This window comes from Lepidochelys olivacea (assembly GCF_965140295.1).
Source record: "Lepidochelys olivacea isolate rLepOli2 genome assembly, chromosome: 9".
In the NCBI taxonomy this organism is placed as follows: Eukaryota; Metazoa; Chordata; order Testudines; family Cheloniidae; genus Lepidochelys; species Lepidochelys olivacea.
In genome coordinates this window covers 89779713-89796696 of record NC_140419.1, presented here as the reverse complement: position 1 = coordinate 89796696, position 16984 = coordinate 89779713, and the positions used below count along the sequence as shown (strand labels likewise).

Genomic DNA, 16984 nt, shown 5'->3' with positions numbered 1-16984 from the left:
TATTTTGAAGATTCTGCAGTTCATACTAGTGCTAGCTGGAGTAGATGGCCTCTGCAGTGTCTACAGGAGAGATTAGGGTTACACTTTTCTCTGAGCAAAGCTTGTGCTCCGTCATGTCTTCCAGAGAAGTTTGCAGCTCCATCATGCACAAGCAGCCATCTGTTTGGGGATCAATTTACAAGCATTTAAGTCTCCTAAGATGTCACAGATGCAGCTGATGCGTCTTTTATAACCTGAACATCTAGAATGCATCTACTGGCTTATCATGGACATCAAGATAACATATGCAATGACTTGATACTTGATGCCTGTTTGCATTGGTGAATTCATCAGCCATGTATGACCATTTTTTGAACAGGGATTCTTGGTTTTAAAAATCATTTATCACAGAAGTCTGGCTTGTCTGGGCGGAATATTAGGGGCTAGAGGACCTAAATGGGACTGTCTGTGGCTCCATACTAACTAATATAGTATTTTGGAAGCTAACATTTGTTATTGGCTTGGTGAAAGCTTATGATAGAGTATACCACCAGTTTGAGATCCGTGCCCTGTTTCCTGGCAGTCTGACCTGACATTGGTGCTTTTAGCTGTGTCTCATACCAGGCAGCATGACACCCATAAAACCCAAAAAGAATTTCACTAAGTGGGACATTGTTGGATCTTTAATACATACTGGCTCCTTTTGAAAAACATGTCTTCTGGGAGAAAAGCTCTGCCTTCCACAGAGTCTGGTATGGAGTCTATAAAAGGGGATCTTTTGACTTTGAGCAGTTGAGAGGAAGCCCAAGATCTAAAGAGATTGGTTTTGTGAAGCCATGTTGTGTACAGATCCTCGTGCACAGTGGTCTTCAGTAGCCAGTCATCCAAATAAGGATAAATGAAAACACCCCGATTCCTCGGGTGAACCGTTGCCATAGAGAGGCATTTTGTAAAAACTCTGGGCACTGTGGAGAGGCCAAATGGAAGCACCTTGTAATGGAAATGACACCCAGCAACCACAAATCAAAGTGTGTGATGAAGTGAAATATGAAAATAGGCCTTCTTTAGTTGGAGACCAAACCAGTCAATGGTGAACAGCGAAAGGGTTATGAAGGCCAGAGTCACCATTTGAAATTGAATCTTTCAAGCATATTTGTTCACATTCTTTAAAGTCTACTATTAGCTAGCCCCTCCCCCCCCCCCCCATTATCCTTTTTCCACACCAGAAAGCATCAGGAATAAAATCGCCGACTCCTCAGGAATTCAGAAACCTCAGAGAGCGTCTGAGACAACAGCTTGTCAGATTTCTTAGAAACAGGTTGACAAGAAGCAGGCATGGCCCACACGGACTTAGCCAGATGAAGCAGAGCATCCAGAAGTGGTAGGGATAGTCTACTCCTTGAAGTAGCATCGAGGATATCAAACACCGGGTGAGACGTCTGTTCTGCAGGCACTGGAGGAAGATTTAAATTGGATAGCATAAGATCCACCAAAATTGTGGAACTGCGCAGAATCCTCAGGAGGGGAGGAGACCAAAGCCACCCCTACATGTTCATCTGGCGTTAAGTTGGGCTCATAATCCATTTTGGAATGCTCCTTTTCAAAAGGAGGAGCTACCCCTTCCCTGTCTCCCTCAGATAGCCTATCAGTAAAGCTGATGGATCTGGAGGAGCTGGACCCATGGATTTGTGGACTGTCACATCTTTAATAAACGAAGCGTTACCTCTCCATCTGGTTGGAGTGTAATTGAAAAATCCTTGAGGTGGCCCCCAGTACAGCCATGAACCCCAGGATTGCCAATCTCCCCAGCAACTAGGGTGCGGGAACATGCCTGCAGGAGGCAGACCATATGGTGTTACAAAACAAGCCACTGGTCTCCATATTCTTGTTCTATCTTCTTCCTGGTAAAAGATCTGGGTCTGGATCTGGATCTGAGATAGAATGTACCGGGGTTAGCAGTGGATCTGAATGGAAGTATGAGATCCAGGTCTTGGAGACTCCGTAGAGTAGGGTGACAAGATAGCAAGTGTGAAAAATCGGGACAGAAGGGGTGTGTGCGTGTGTGTGTGTGTGTGTGTGGGTGTTAATAGGAGCCTAAATAAGAAAAAGCCCCAAATATTGTGAGTGTCCCTATAAAACTGGGACATCTGGTCACCCTACCGTAGAGGTCCAGAGGAGGAAGGACAGTGTGTTCTGGAGGAAGATCAGTAGCAACCTTTGACCTCTTCTTCCTAACAGGGGACGAGGAAGAAGATTATGGAAATGGGGAAACAAGCCTCCTTTCGGAAACCGTCTCCTCCACTCGGAACTGATGAATCAAGTGGAGCTGGAAGGTGAACCTGAGCTGTTACTGGGCTAGAACTCTCCAGAACAGAAGATGTAGCTAGAACCGAGGACTCAAAGACATGGACAACCTCAGATCTAATGTTTTCCACAACTTCATCTCCTTTGTTATCAAAGCCGGGGGTGGAACAGATGTCCACTTTGTCTCCATGTCAGTCCTGTCAGAATCGGACAGATCCGACCGTTGTTCACGGAAGCCGGCATTGGTAACAGTAGCCGTTTTGTCTCTGTGCCTCTTCTTTGGTGCTGTGACAGATGGAACTGGAGGGGCTGACAGCCCAGAGTCTGGCACACTGATCAATTTCATCTTTCTGAATCTGGAAGCGGAAGTTGGAACTGACCCTGATCCTGCAGTGGTTCCGATAACTAGAAGGCACAAGGTACAGTACTGGGGCGGGGTGTGTGTGTGTGGCTGAGTTGTCTCTTGCCTGTTCTTCTGGAACTGTGGCAGTCAGATCCAACCACATGGCCCTCGGTTCAGGCATCTGTCGCCTTGGGGGCTCGACTGAGAGAACTGTAGGAACGGAGTCTGATCCGGGCTTCTTGGAAGCCTGATTGCTGGTAGTCACAGGAGCAGAGACTGGCCTCGTAGCCTTGGTATCTGGGGCCTGATTGGATCTGGAAGGACTAGACTTTGTTTCAAACACAGTTCAGCACCACAGCACAGGAGCCACCAACCTTGGCTTTGCAGTCTAGAACTTTAGTACAATTCAGGACCAACTTAGTGCTGCATAAATCCTGAAGAACTGTCATTTTATTCCAAAGGTTTCTATTGCATTAAGATAGTTTCAGGATAAAATAGTATATTGGGTACCAGGTGTCTTACAGTATAGAATATCAGGGTTGGAAGGGACCTCAGGAGGTCATAGGGGAGGAAGAAGGTGGATGTGTGTGGGGGCACTGCATGGAACTTCTAGCTTTAGATTTACCTTTCCAAAAGGAGAGAAAGGCTTCATAGTCTTATTCACAGTCTATTGCATAGCACCCCCCCATTGTAGTATCGTGCAGCAACAACACACACACACACACAGTTCTATTAAAACAAGCAAAATCTGGAGTTCTTTTCAAGACAGGCTCAGGTGTGTCCTTTAAATCTGATGACTCACATGGCCTTGTGAACAGGAGGTATAGTGACTTGGAAATCCAGTACTTTCCTTTGCAAATGCTAGTGGAGACATATTGGACCTTTACTGCATTTTAGATGGAAGGACCCTGTTTATATTTTTGCAACCCTCTTTGCAAAGTTCTGACCATTAAGAAACTATATGGATGTCCTTCACGTGGCTGGAAACCCAAAGCAGGCAAATGGCTCAGAAGGAGCAGTGAGGTCTTGGCTAAAGATTGTCCCTTCCTCCCTTCTATGCTGTATACCTTAAATCCTTATCCTGCAGGTGTGGTAGCAAGGTACCTCCAACAGGAATTCCAGACTTGCTGTTCATAAGTGGGCAACTTTAAAAAAAGGCCAGGAGGAATACCACTCCCTCTGCCCCGGAATGATCAGCATCTGCCTCCCTTCTCTGCCCATTATCCTCACACTTCCTGTGCATTGATTCTTATTCCTCTCCCCCAGTGCTACTCTAGAACTCTAAGTATTGCCAGACTGGAAGACATCTTTGTATAGTAGAGTTCTAAGTACCTAGCCCAGCAAATGTATTTTGATTAATTACCTAGGTACAACGTTCACTAGCTTAGTGGTGTTTTCTGCCTAGAAATAAAAACTGATATACTGGCATACCTTGCCCTGCAGATGGTTTTTACACACACACACGCACCCCTGATCTTATTGCAAATGGCCTTATACAATAAAACCATATTTTAGGAGGCATTATCAGCAACCTCATTTGTTACATATCTTCTATTTTTCCAGAAAGAAGAGATTAAGAGACCAATTAGCCTTCATCCCCCTGCCCTCCTCCATTCACTTCTCTTTAGGGAATTATTTAAGCTAAAAAAAATGTTAGATGCACAGGAAGAAGAAGATACAGATTATATCCATATAGAGAATGCACAGTGTAACAAGAATTAATTTCTTAGACAGGGTCTCAGAGGTATCATTAAAGCTCATTGTTCCCTGCAGTACACCCTAGTCTTCAGCAGAGGGCATTGCATGGAGAATGAATGACTTGCTTTGCTTCGGGCCACCAAACTCTTCAAGCCTGCCATTGTGTTGTAAAAGCATTGTAAAAGCAACTGATCTGGCAAAGGCTTACTCATGAGAGCAGTCCCACTGACATCCGTGGGTCTTGCTTTGTGAGAGGAAAGCCTCTCTGTCAGTGAATACTGCATGGACAAGTCCTATGCTTGTAACAAGTTTTCCCAAAAGCACCAAGTGTCAGATGGCACAACCCACCAAAAAGGTGGCCCAGCATTGTACAGATGTGTTTTTTCAGAAGTGTTCTTCGTATTTCAGATTGGTATATAATACGATTCTGAGCAAGCTCGGACTTGACAGCAGCACCAGTAGCTATGAGAAACACTGATTCAGGGCTAACTGCACCCGGTCCTGCTTTCTCAAGGAGTAACTGGCCTGGGAACTCTGTATTTGGGTTCTGTACTACGGAAACAGGCAGCAAGCCCTATTTAGTACTTTAGTGCAGGTTTTAGTACTCCCGTGCATTCTGGGCCTGGTTCAAAGCTCGGTGAAGTCACTGAATTTAATGGGGCTTGGATCAGGCCCTTTGGCTGGTAAAGATGGTTTAAAAATTCTCTCTTAGAAAACAGTGTGTCAGATCTTAAAAATATAAAAATAAAAACAAACAAGGTGAATTGAAGAATGGAAACCACTTGGAAAACCTAAGTAAGTGTGATACCTCAACAAAGGTAACTTCATCAGATGAAACCAGGAAGAAAGCAAAAATCTTGTTATCAAAATACATCCCAAAGATATTAAGGAGAGTGCCAAAGACACTTTAGCACAATATATACAAGTCTGATTAAAAAGACACTACACACACACACAAAGAGTTTATCAACACAAAACTGTTTAATATTTATTAAATGACACAAAATACCTAGATAACAGACTCACTCTTTGAAAGGACACGTATTTACATTATTTACCAACTTAACAAAGACTCTCTGTACCCATTTTAGACTTGTTATGAAACATTAAAAAGGTTTTGCTTTTTGCATTAAAGGACGCAATGGTGACACATGCCCCATTTGCAAATCTGCATAACTATAACATTTGATGCAGTTAAACAAGCACAATTTTATATTCTAGTAGCCGAGTGAAGAGGCTTCTTAAAAGTAACAGGGTTAGTTCTTTTCACTCCAGAGATACTTCTGAAGAATTGTTATAGAAAAAGTATATTACATTTTTTGAATGCTGCTGTACTCTTACAACTTTACTGTAACTTTTCAAAGAAAATACTCTTCCTATTATATGAAATCACTAAAAAACAGTGGTATTTGAACATTTTTTTAGATGCACAAATAAAACATTGTTTAAAAGTAAGCATTAGGGCAAATGATATGTTTAGGGAAACGAAAAATACTGTGACTGAAAGATGAGCATTAGATCAAAATATAAACCACGGCTAAAGCAACTTAACAAATTTGTTAGGTCTCTTATTAACTCTATTTACTTTGGCACCCTTGTGTGAACTATAGAACAAAACAATGTTTACAACACTTTCGCAATTACAGCATTTAAACAAAATGGTCACTTTTTTTAAACCAGCCAAGACCAAAAAATAGTCCATTTATGGGTATAAAGATTAAAAAACCTAAAATATATACTTCTAAGAATAAACTGCAATTTCTTATGAACAAGTCCGCTATAAACTGCATGCAAGAGTCAGGATTAAAAATATGTGGCTGAACAGACAAGCTGTTTTATAGCCAAATGAGTTGTGGTCCAAGCCCACTAAAACAAAATTAATATATGGCTCAGTAGGCAGGCACGTGATCCCAGCAAGAAGTATGGCTGGATGCTAATCTTGGCTGCAGCTTTGTCACTAACCAGAAGCAGAAACCATTAGCAGAAGAAATGAACAATTTGTTGGGGATAGGCCAGTGGGGTAAATAAAGGGATATGAGGGCATGCTTTTCCCTGCTTTTCTTCAGTTCCTGGTCAAGCCAGTGTTCTCACAGGCCCTTCATTGGGTTACTTTAATAGCTGGACTGCCAGTGAAAAGGTTAACTCCGTTTCAGTGTCAAATCTTGAAGTAGGACGACAATTCAGGACATGAGTTTTCTACACAATAGTCTCTGCATTTACTGGTTGAAATAAATGGGATAAAAAACAAAAACAAAACAAAACCTTCTGCTTGGTTATAGTTGAAATTCAACACCCATCTAATTAGAGATTCTAATAGAGTCTCATTTTTAAATATGTGGCGTTGGTTGTATTTAAACTGTTGCAACAGATTGGAGCATGGGCAGTCAAATGTTTTAGTTTCCATCCTTCCCCTAAAAGTGAATATTTTGAAGCTTTTCCTCCATAAACAGTATCTTTTTTTAAATAAATCTTGTATTTGAGAAAACAGAACCACCTTATACATGGAGAAGAGACACATAATGTAACTGATACAGAAAGAAGTTTAAAAATAATGAAGATAGAAAAGCCATGATCTCAATTTCATTGTTGTCTTCTCCCTGGTGGCTCTTTGTTTCTGAGCTAATAGTTATAGGCTTGCCTGATTCTCTACAGGAGCAGCGTCCGCAAAGAAACACCCCTACTGGAAATATTACGCCTCTCAAAGGTAGTGACCCTGAATGTCTGCCACTGGATTAGACTGATAACTACTATGCAAAAAACGGATAGGTTTCTTACTGCGGCTCATGTGGAGACCTGTGCAAATTTTATAGGAAGTCAGCATTGAAGGAAGGATATGAAATGAGGAGTGCTCTTTACTTGGGGGGAACCCAGCTTCTGTGTTTTGTCAAGTGAGCACTTTATGTAAGGAGCTTGAGGGAAAAAAATGGAGGCAATTCACACCATACAGTTGTTTAAGAAAAGCAACATTCAGGAAGGGGAAGTTCTAGATATAACATATGCACACACACAAATATACAGGGTTTATGTATTTCACAGGGCCATAAGGTGATGAAATAATCGATCATCAAGAATATATGAGTGCTAGTCATCAGGCGGGTTAAGTTAAGACTATTATTATTATTTTTAACTAAAGTAAAATATTCTTGCCTCCGAGGGTTCTCTGGCATTTCTCAGGGCTGTAGATGCCTGAAAGTGAATTAGATTCTTCATCTTGCTATGCTGCATGGCTGAAACTGAGTCAGATGATTGACCAGGTGAGGAGGGGTAGGGGAGCTGTCACATGTCTAGGAAAACTGGAAAAATTAACTCTTCTGCTGCCACTTTATATTCCTGGCATATTCTGCTAGAGCAAAAAAAGTTTCCGGTTGCAAAAACTTCAAGCAATAACCTCACTGTTTGGGGAACCTCTGTATTCAAGCTATTTTTTCCTCCCAGGTTTCACGAAGATCCAAATAATGCTCTTATCAACTAGGAAAACAGGATCTAGATGCCTTGAAGCAAATAAGTATCTTTCTGTACGAGAGGTAGGCTTAGGTTTCTAGGAGGCAAAGCTTGCTACTGTCTAGGACTGAGTTCTTAAAGCTTTAGGTTGGCTTGAGTTAACTCCTAAAAGCAATCCAACGCAGGACATATCTGTAAGATTCTCACCCCGTTTAAAACTACGGTGAAGTTCAAGCCATTTGATTGTTTTAAAGAAAAATAGTATTAAAATCCATTTGTAATTTTTGTTCATGTAGCTTTGTGGTGTGTGCGTGCAAGAACTGTGTTGCTTTTTGCCTCATTTTATAATACATTCTCTTTTGCTGAGTATTATTGAAAGAGTTGGACTCTCCTGCCCAAGACTAGTAAAAATTGTTTCTGCTGTTTTATGTTAAGAATAGGGTAAATACTTTACATTTTGGGGTAAGCCATATAAATACAAGTCTAAGCTTGTTAATTAAAGTTTTACTGTGGCACAGTTATTTAAGGAATGGTACATATTCTGTAACCTTACAAATCATTTTATATTGGTACCATTTCTTTTACATTTCCTCCTAATTGCAACAGAGAATGTTTTCTACATCAATAAGTATAACTTGACTTGGTAATTATTCCCCCCCAGACCCCCAAAGGGTGAAATCCAAATATGAGTGAATCAAATCATTGGTCATTTTGTTACTTGATAAATACGTCCAATATTCTGTACAGTAAATAAAAGTTTGCATGCAGTTTAAGCATTTTAAAGGCTATTTTCTGTATGTTAATTATGCTTCTGCTTCATAGTTTAAAGGTGTAAAAGAACATTTGTCATATACCAAGGGACTCCTCTTCAGACTCTGAGACAAATGGAATCACGAAGACCAGGTACTTTCTTACAGTTTTCTGCACATCATACTTAATAACATGCAAAGAGTTCAACAGCATTCTTCTTAAAATGTAAATAGTACTCTTTAAATGGGCATGTTAACCACTGAAAAAAGTCCACTCTACTATACTTTTCCATTACACTGCTTTCATTCATTCATCGGTAGTATAAAAAGTCAAATAATGGGATCAACAGGCTAGTTTATCCACCGGCAATTTAGTAGGACACCAAATGGGCAGAAAAACAAAGGCCAACATATGTTTATGCAATATAGTTGTACTGGTTTGGGTTCTCTTTGTCTCTTTCCATGTAGTCCCTGTCAATTAAGGATTCTATTCTCTTCTTAAGGTCAGCAGGCTGTAAAATAATGCAGATCATCAGTACTACTATTTTTTTTTTGCAGCCATCTCTACGAAGTTTCTGATCACTCAGTTCCTCCTACTTTAACAATATTACATTAATACACTTTTCAAATTACCATCTGAATAGCTAAATATCCTATGGATCAATTACAGAAATGCCAGAGAAAATCGTTTAAGTACAAGAGCATGACAGACCTAAAATGTCTTTCACAGAAATAGAAAGCAAAAAGTGTGTGATTGTCAATTTTGGGGTCTGTCAAACATGAATGCCCCATAAACTGGAATTCAGGCAGACATACTGCCCATAATGTAACACTTGTGTATCTTCTGGATCAGGTCACAAAGGGTATTTTGTAACACAATTATACATATAAAAATGCTTATCTCCTGTTTGTGTGAGGCTTTCATCCAGTAACAGATGTACTTTGTACAGTTGGAAGCATATAAGTTAGTGACCTAGATTGCTGTTGTGCTCCCCATGAACAAGGGAGAAAGCATTTATGTCAGCTACTATATGTATGAATGCCTGGCTGCCAATTTTATGCAATACAAATGCTTACTTATCTGCAGAGAAAATTCAAAAATTGGTGTTTTTCAAGAAAGCTACAGAAGAAAGTGGCAATACTTTCTATTTTGCATTTCTTGCACTGGAGAACACCAGAAGTTACAGCTGGCTGAAAAATGAAACAAGTGATTCACATGTTTATTTGCAAACTAAGCTCCAAGTTCAACATGAACTTGAATGGATCTCTCCCTATAGATACTGGTATCTCATTCACTGTTTGAGACAGCCATCAGATACAAGTGTTTGTAAATCTCAGTTTACACAAAGTTTAGCCACAACTATTAGTCTGAAAAGTTGTATTAGGTATTTGTTATTCTCTTCTTTATAAAGAAGTTTGAACTAGGCAGCTTGGAAGCAGCACCAATACTGTGCTGTAGTCACTGATATTTTTTAGTAAAAGTCACAGACAGGGCATGGGCAGTAAACAAAAATTCATGGCTGGGGGGGGCATGTGTGTGCGTGGGGGCCTGAGACTGCTCCAGCAGCAGCCAGTGTACCTGGCGCAGGGGCTGCCTGAGCTGCCCTGAACCAGGCACACCAGCTTCTGCAGAAGTCACGGAAAGTCATGGAATCCGTGACTTGCTGTGACAAACTTGCAGCCTTACTTATAAATACCTGCAAAAAAATCAGCCTGAGAATGACTTACAAACAAAAAGGGAGCTAAGTTTTTAAATATTATTCACAACCAGTAGTTTGCCCAGCTCTAGAATAATATGCTTTATCTTCTAGCTTTACTTAAAAAAAGTCTTACTATGTCTGTTCATTCAAGTGAACAAATGAATATAACTGGCACATCAAACAAAATTCCTAGAAGGGAATACTTTGCCTATCAAATAAAAGTGCTTTACTGACTGTATTATTTATTTGAACGATCTCTACACCACCGATGAGGGGAAAGTATAGCAAGGAACAAGATCTTCTCAAACAAAAGAAAGAATCAGAACTCTACCTTTACTGGGAATTTAAGCTGGTTGTACACCTCTGACACAAGCAAATTGTGGCTCAGAGTCTTACGCATCTTCATGATTCGCACAATTGCGGCATCAATCTGGTACTGCCGGTCCTGAAATACTCTCTCTGTAGTGCTTGCCTGTTCCTCTACCTGGATGAGCAATTTAAAAAAAACCCAAAAGTTAAAAAAAACAACAACACGAAAACAGTCAAAGTGATCCTTTTCTGGTTGTCTGACCTGCAGACAGCTACACATTAATCCCAGCATTTTTGGTGTCAGATATTTGTCTCCTGATTTCCTTCCAAAGTCCTTTTTGAAAGGCTATTGTCTACAAAGAGAAACATACTCACACAGGAGATTAAAATAGTTTGTTTCAGATATCAGCAGGAACCCAATGATAAGTTAATGCCTAGCCATAATATAGAGAACAGAATGCCAATTAAGACTCTGAATTCTGAATTCTCTTATTCCCATGTAATCTAGCCAGATTAATCCACGGCAGTTTGCAAAGTTTTTATTTAGTAAAGCTTCAGAATACAAAGGTCAATGGCATACACAACAACAGGTACTACTTAAAATCTTTCAGATTCCTAGAAATCTGGGTAGATTATCAGATCTGATTAATAGGGAATCTGGATTAGTTTGCTAATTCAGATTTAAGACCTATGGTTCACTTGCCACACAAAGTACACCTGCATACTTCATGTAGTTAATCAAATATACAAATTCAACATTGGACAAAAGAAAGCTTACTGTATTTTTAAGACATGCAAAAATAATGGAACTAAGAATCAGAAGAGAGGGCAGCAACTGGGAAAAAAACTCAACCCATACCGTTTCTTTCATCTGGATTTGGTTGATTTTTATCCTGAAGAGCTTGTGTCTGAAATCATCATTGCATGTAAATTTATCACCATCTTCCACATCTTTGCCTTTGGGACTTTTAGTCAGTACTCTAGCTTTGCCACAGGCTAATGACTGGAGTGTTCTCCTTAACTCTCCATCCTCTAAAGCAAAAACAAGCTGTTTAGTATTTTAGACAACAGCATTCAGACACCATCAACTGCATTTAATACTGACCTATCCCAGTAGCTTGCTTTATCTCCTCTAAACTGAACTCCTCTCCTTCATTAAACATAAGCAGCACCAGCGTCTGGAACAAAGAGACTTGAAGCTCTTTTTTGCCCTGTCAAGAATGAAGAGACCAGATGTTACTAAGTCTTCTTGGAAAGAAAGTCAAAAATCATTCATGTATTTTACATTAATTGAAATGAAAACTTGGCTTGAAGGAAAGCTATCCATTTCATTCAGCTCAGGAATCTGAAAAGGCATATTACTAGCCACCATGTGGTAACTGTGAAATACAACACCAATCTTAGACATGAGATGTTCAGTTACTATTTGCTCCCCACCATCACAAACATGGTGTGCAGTACTTATCTCTACTGTCAGACCAATAAATTAAGTAAAATGTGTGTCATATCTATGACAAGACAGAATGATACCATCCAAGACCTCCGCCTAGCAGCTGAGCGACGGGGAATGTCGTTGCAGGGAGCCCACCTCACCCCATCCCCTGCTCCCTCCCACACCCAAATGTGTGTCATTTATCTATGACACACGACAGAATTATACTATCCAAGACCAGTTTTCAGAGTAGCAGCCGTGTTAGTCTGTATTTGCAAAAGGAAAAGGAGTACTTGTGGCACCTTAGAGACTAACAAATTTATTTGAGCATAAGCTTTCATGAGCTTCAGCTCACTTCATGCTGTAAGATGCCACAAGTACTCCTTTTCTTTATCCAAGACCAGAGTCTCTGATGCATTAAACACAAAATACTTTGGTGCCCTTGCAGGAGCTACCCCATCTGGATGGTACCACACAGTCATTATATTAAGAGAAATTCAAGAAGGTTATTGCCAATGCTAAATATTAATCATATTGCAAGAATCTTTCCTAGAGGTATTCATGGTCATATCACAAAGTACCTCAAAACTGACAAAATCCAGACTGCAGGAATACACCAGCAGAAAATAACCCAGAGACTCATACTTGCCTCTTTAAATTCCGCTTTTAGTACACAGTGACCTAGTGTTGATTGCCACTGAAGTTTCCTACCACTGTGTTTTCCCAGGTAGAAGGTCTTGAAGATCTCCTGCAGTTTTACCATCTAGAGAACAGGAAAGAAAGAAAAACTCCACTTCACTTCCAATTGCATTTATTTAAACAAATAAATTAAATGAAAACAAAACAGTTTACGGGAGGAGCGAGTTTAGATAGGAAAAACAATGTTAAGGTTTTGTTTTTTAAAGAGATGTTAACCATGTATTTATGTTCTAAAGGTTAGTCTATTTTTAAAAATGGTTATAATCCTTAACCCGTTATTCAAAAGGCAGTTAAACATTAAACGTTAACTAATGGCAAGCCTAAGAAAGAAGTGTTCTACTTCTGTATGCAAAGTCCAACATAGTTATCCTTACCTCTGGTGGTAAGTGGACTTCCATAGGCACATAGGTTGGCCAATAACCCATAGTCAGGATGTTCACTGTTAGTTCAATGTTACCAGGTACATTCTGATTTTGCATATACTGCAAGGAGAAACAAAAGCATATTGAAAAAGTGGTGCTGTTCCCTTATTCTTACAAGCAAGTTAAACAGGCATTATCAGTGCCATGCATGCACAGAATGCAAGTGACCTCATGATATATTCTCTGCACAGAATGCAAGTTAACTACATGAGTAGTAGAATGAGTATGATAGCACCTTTCAGAGGCTCTCAAAACACTTTTTGATGTTTGTTTGTAAAGAAACCCATACACTGCCATTGTGAAGTACAAGACTATTTAAAAGACAGAGAAACTGAAGCCAAGAGGTTAAATAACTTGATGAAAGTCAACCTAAATCAGTGGCAGATCCCGGAACACAACTGAGTTGTGTTGACACCATGTGCTCTACTCTCTCCACTAGATCAGTGATCTAGTCTCATCAGCTTGTAATGCTGTTAAGCTAGACATTCAACAAGTCTGCATATTTATTTCAATATATTTCCTGTTAAATCCCACCAGGTACTTGTTCTGCTGATTTTTGCTCCGTTATTAGTTAAATCAATTAGTGAACTAAGGTGGAAGATTCTCAAAAGGCACAAATAGGATTTGAGTATTCAATACCCATTGACTTTTCAGTAGGAGTTGTGCTTCTAATTGCTTTTTTTCTTTGAAAAATCATCCCCTCCCAAGGATTTTTGTGCAAAAAAGAAACAAGTTAAAAAAGTGCATCCTGTAAGAGCAAGTTATTCTCTGGGTCTTCTGAAGGAGAGAAAGTTACTTCAAATGATAAGGAAATATTTACAACAAACATTTTGGCCATAACACACTGTGACCCAAGAACCTCAGTGCCATCTGGCAAGGAGGTGCAGAGGGGCTACAGGAATTTCTTGGGTTTGGTATGTATATTCTAGTTCACCAGAGTGTCATGAGAGATCTCAAATAAAAGCCAGTGTCATGCTAGTTATCAACATCATTGCAAAATGCATGTATGGATATTGTGTAAGAAGTTATGTATCTCCACTGAAAATTATGTTCTTGAAGGTCTGTGTCTAGGGACTGGTCACCAGCAAATGTGAACAACAGGTTTTCTGGCAAAAATGTTTATCTAGCTGGCTGTTTACATATAAATTAAATACTGTATAGTTCACATTGGATCTCCTATCACCTGTCAGAACTGAACATTAAGGAAAGATTGTGGGAACTTCAGAGACACTAACAAGAAGAGAAAAAATACCAGAATAGGATGAGGACAGGAGAGCTGGGGAGAACCTTATATTGAGGTGCACTCTAAGGGTTTGCCCTATTGTATTTGGGGGGCAAAGACGACACCCTGACATCCTTCACTGAGGAAGTAAATGGTCTGAGCTTGCTTTATGAAAAACAGGTCTCAACCAGGCTTTGTTGAATATGCTGGAGAGAACTTTGGCTGAAATAAGATTTTTTTAAGACAAGGATGTAAATTGTTAGTTAAGTTTAGTCAGTAGAAAGCGTGTTATGATTTTCTTTTATATGTAACCATTTGTTTCCAATATTCTTATTCACTAGCACTTCAATCTCTGTTCTTTGATAACAAACGTATTGTTTTCACTATAAATCTATCTAAATGCTGCGGTTGTCAGTAAATTGGTGATCCTGAGTTGAATCTTACAAGTTGGTGTGTACTAATCCTCTGGAAACAGCAAGGCCCGGTAATTCTGAGAGCGTTCAGTGGATAAGAGGTTGGACATTGCAGGGAATGTTCTGAAGACTCCAGGATTCGTGTATTGCTACTCTACGGAGTGAGCGAGGCTGTGCTGTGCTGCCAGAGGTTGGTGGTTTCAAGGAGTTGATCCATAGCAGGCACAGCCAAGATTCCTTCAAGCTAAGCGGAGGTAGTAGTGAGGTGCCTCACAACCCTGAGTACCCGGGGGGTGCATCAGACATACCCACAAGGAAAGTAATAAAATACTAAAGAACAAACCATGGCAGGCTTTACTGCTATACCTGTTTAAACTGTATCATGATATCTTTTGAAAGTTCCATGTCTTTAAACATTCCTTCAAGCTTGCTGGTGAAAGCAGCACCACATTCTAGAAGAGAAGTTTTTATAATTAAAAAAAAAAAAAAAACCCACAGTCAAAAACTAAGAAGCAACATATTTAAAATGGTTATACCATATGTCAGAGAGCCATTCAAATCTAGCACACAAATACAAATTCAGAAAATTATTCCTAATTTAAGAACTGTCCTAGGGCCAGCCCATTGACCTAGTACCTGCACACTGATTTAAACTTTGACCTCCTGCATGGTGATCTTTATCTCCTTGAAGTCTGGACCTGGATTAAACTTTAGAAATCCTGTCTGACCAGGCACAAGATTTTGTATTATGAAATAGTGAAGGTCCATTGGTAAGAGCTGATTGGCAGTTACACGGGGCTGTGAGTCCTTACACTGAATAAAAAACATGACCCAAGAGGAAAAAGCACATTATCCTATCATAGCACAAGTATTTTGTGCCAGAATCCCTCAGATTTACCCCCAAAGACTGGGATGGTACAAACTAGATGGTCAGCTTGAACTTTAAATTCCTGACTTCTGCCTGCTACTTATGTATTTGTTTATATGAAATTGTTTTCTTAAAGCAGAACAACATTGTTAAAGATGAACATAACACTGTAGAAAAAGATTTACACACCCACTACATTTTCCCTTTCCCTTACTTCAAAAAAGGAAGACGAAAAAAATCTCTTATAGGGGAAAACACAGATATTAATTTAGACTATTATTTCTAACAGAGAAAAGCAGGAGGGAGGGCAAGATACTCACCATGTTTCAGTTTGGAAAGCATAGATTTTTCTGCATCTACTGATGCACTTTTCCCAACTAATAGCCGCTTTGCTAGATCTTTCTTATAGAAGGCCTCAAAGACATCTTTTCCTGTCATGTAAAGGACATGATTTGTTGGTGATCAGATAAAACTTGTTTGTGCAAACTGCAACATTTTAATGAAAGGTTACTCAATAGGCCCCATATAAAGTCCACGGGAGCTTTTCAGTTAACTTCAGTTAGCTCTGAATCAGGCACCACGTGAGCATTTAGGGCAGTCTCTCCAGTTAAATGATTGGAAGACAAACTAAATCCACAGAGATACTGTACACTTTTTTTTTTTGGGGGGGGGGGTAAGGAGGGAAGATAGATTAGAATCAACTTGCAAGGAAACATTACGTTACAGATAAAACAACTGTACACAAACAAAATTGTAACCCTTACCATAAATGAACCTAAATATAATCATAATTTTATCCAGCATTTTTTCAAGTTCTTCATCAGTAGCTTCTTTGTTGCCTGCACGAAGCTTTGAATCCACATACTTAGCTAAAAAGCAAAACAAGTAAAAGGAATTGAAAACCTGACTCTGCCGAGCATCAGAATGAACCTACATTTAAATTTTGACATTTAGCTCATTCTAGAGACGTTTAAAAAAATAAACCAAAAACAATGGTCCTTTTGGAAAGCCAAAACAATTAGACATTACCATGAACAAATTTAGCACTACCATTTTGATACTGCATTTTCATTTATGCCTTTAGAACATCATTACATTGCAATAGTTCAAGGACCTCTTCTCATATGAGTGAGAGTACCAGCTTAAATAGAAGATGACGAAAAATCACACACTCGTGACTGCTCCACAGGCCTGTATCTGTTACTTTAAAAGCAAGGTTTTTAAACATAATAAACCATAATCCACATAAAGGTCCCTGACTGAAGAACCAAGCTTGATGTAGCTAAAGTAGCAGCAATAGAAGGCATTAGGTTCCAGAGTAAAATATATTGTTAAAATCGTTCTAGAAATTTAACTTGGGGAAGAAAAATTGTGCATGCTAGCTGATTTCAATAGCCAGTTTCAA

The 16984-nt window shown here is 39.5% G+C and overlaps 1 protein-coding gene across 1 annotated transcript in view; it reads right to left on the bottom strand.

Moving 5' to 3' along the window:
• Nucleotides 1–5307: 5307 nt before the first annotated feature.
• Nucleotides 5308–16984, bottom strand: part of CUL4B (cullin 4B) — a 31309-nt gene continuing 19632 nt past the window's right edge. The window contains exons 13-21 of the mRNA XM_084638407.1: nucleotides 16344–16448; nucleotides 15900–16010; nucleotides 15078–15163; nucleotides 13029–13136; nucleotides 12605–12718; nucleotides 11629–11734; nucleotides 11383–11555; nucleotides 10546–10698; nucleotides 5308–9026 (exon numbers count right to left, since the gene is read on the bottom strand). Coding sequence (XP_084494533.1) covers nucleotides 8931–9026; nucleotides 10546–10698; nucleotides 11383–11555; nucleotides 11629–11734; nucleotides 12605–12718; nucleotides 13029–13136; nucleotides 15078–15163; nucleotides 15900–16010; nucleotides 16344–16448 — 1052 coding nt within the window. The 3' untranslated portion in view covers nucleotides 5308–8930. The remainder of the gene's footprint in view (nucleotides 9027–10545; nucleotides 10699–11382; nucleotides 11556–11628; nucleotides 11735–12604; nucleotides 12719–13028; nucleotides 13137–15077; nucleotides 15164–15899; nucleotides 16011–16343; nucleotides 16449–16984) is intronic.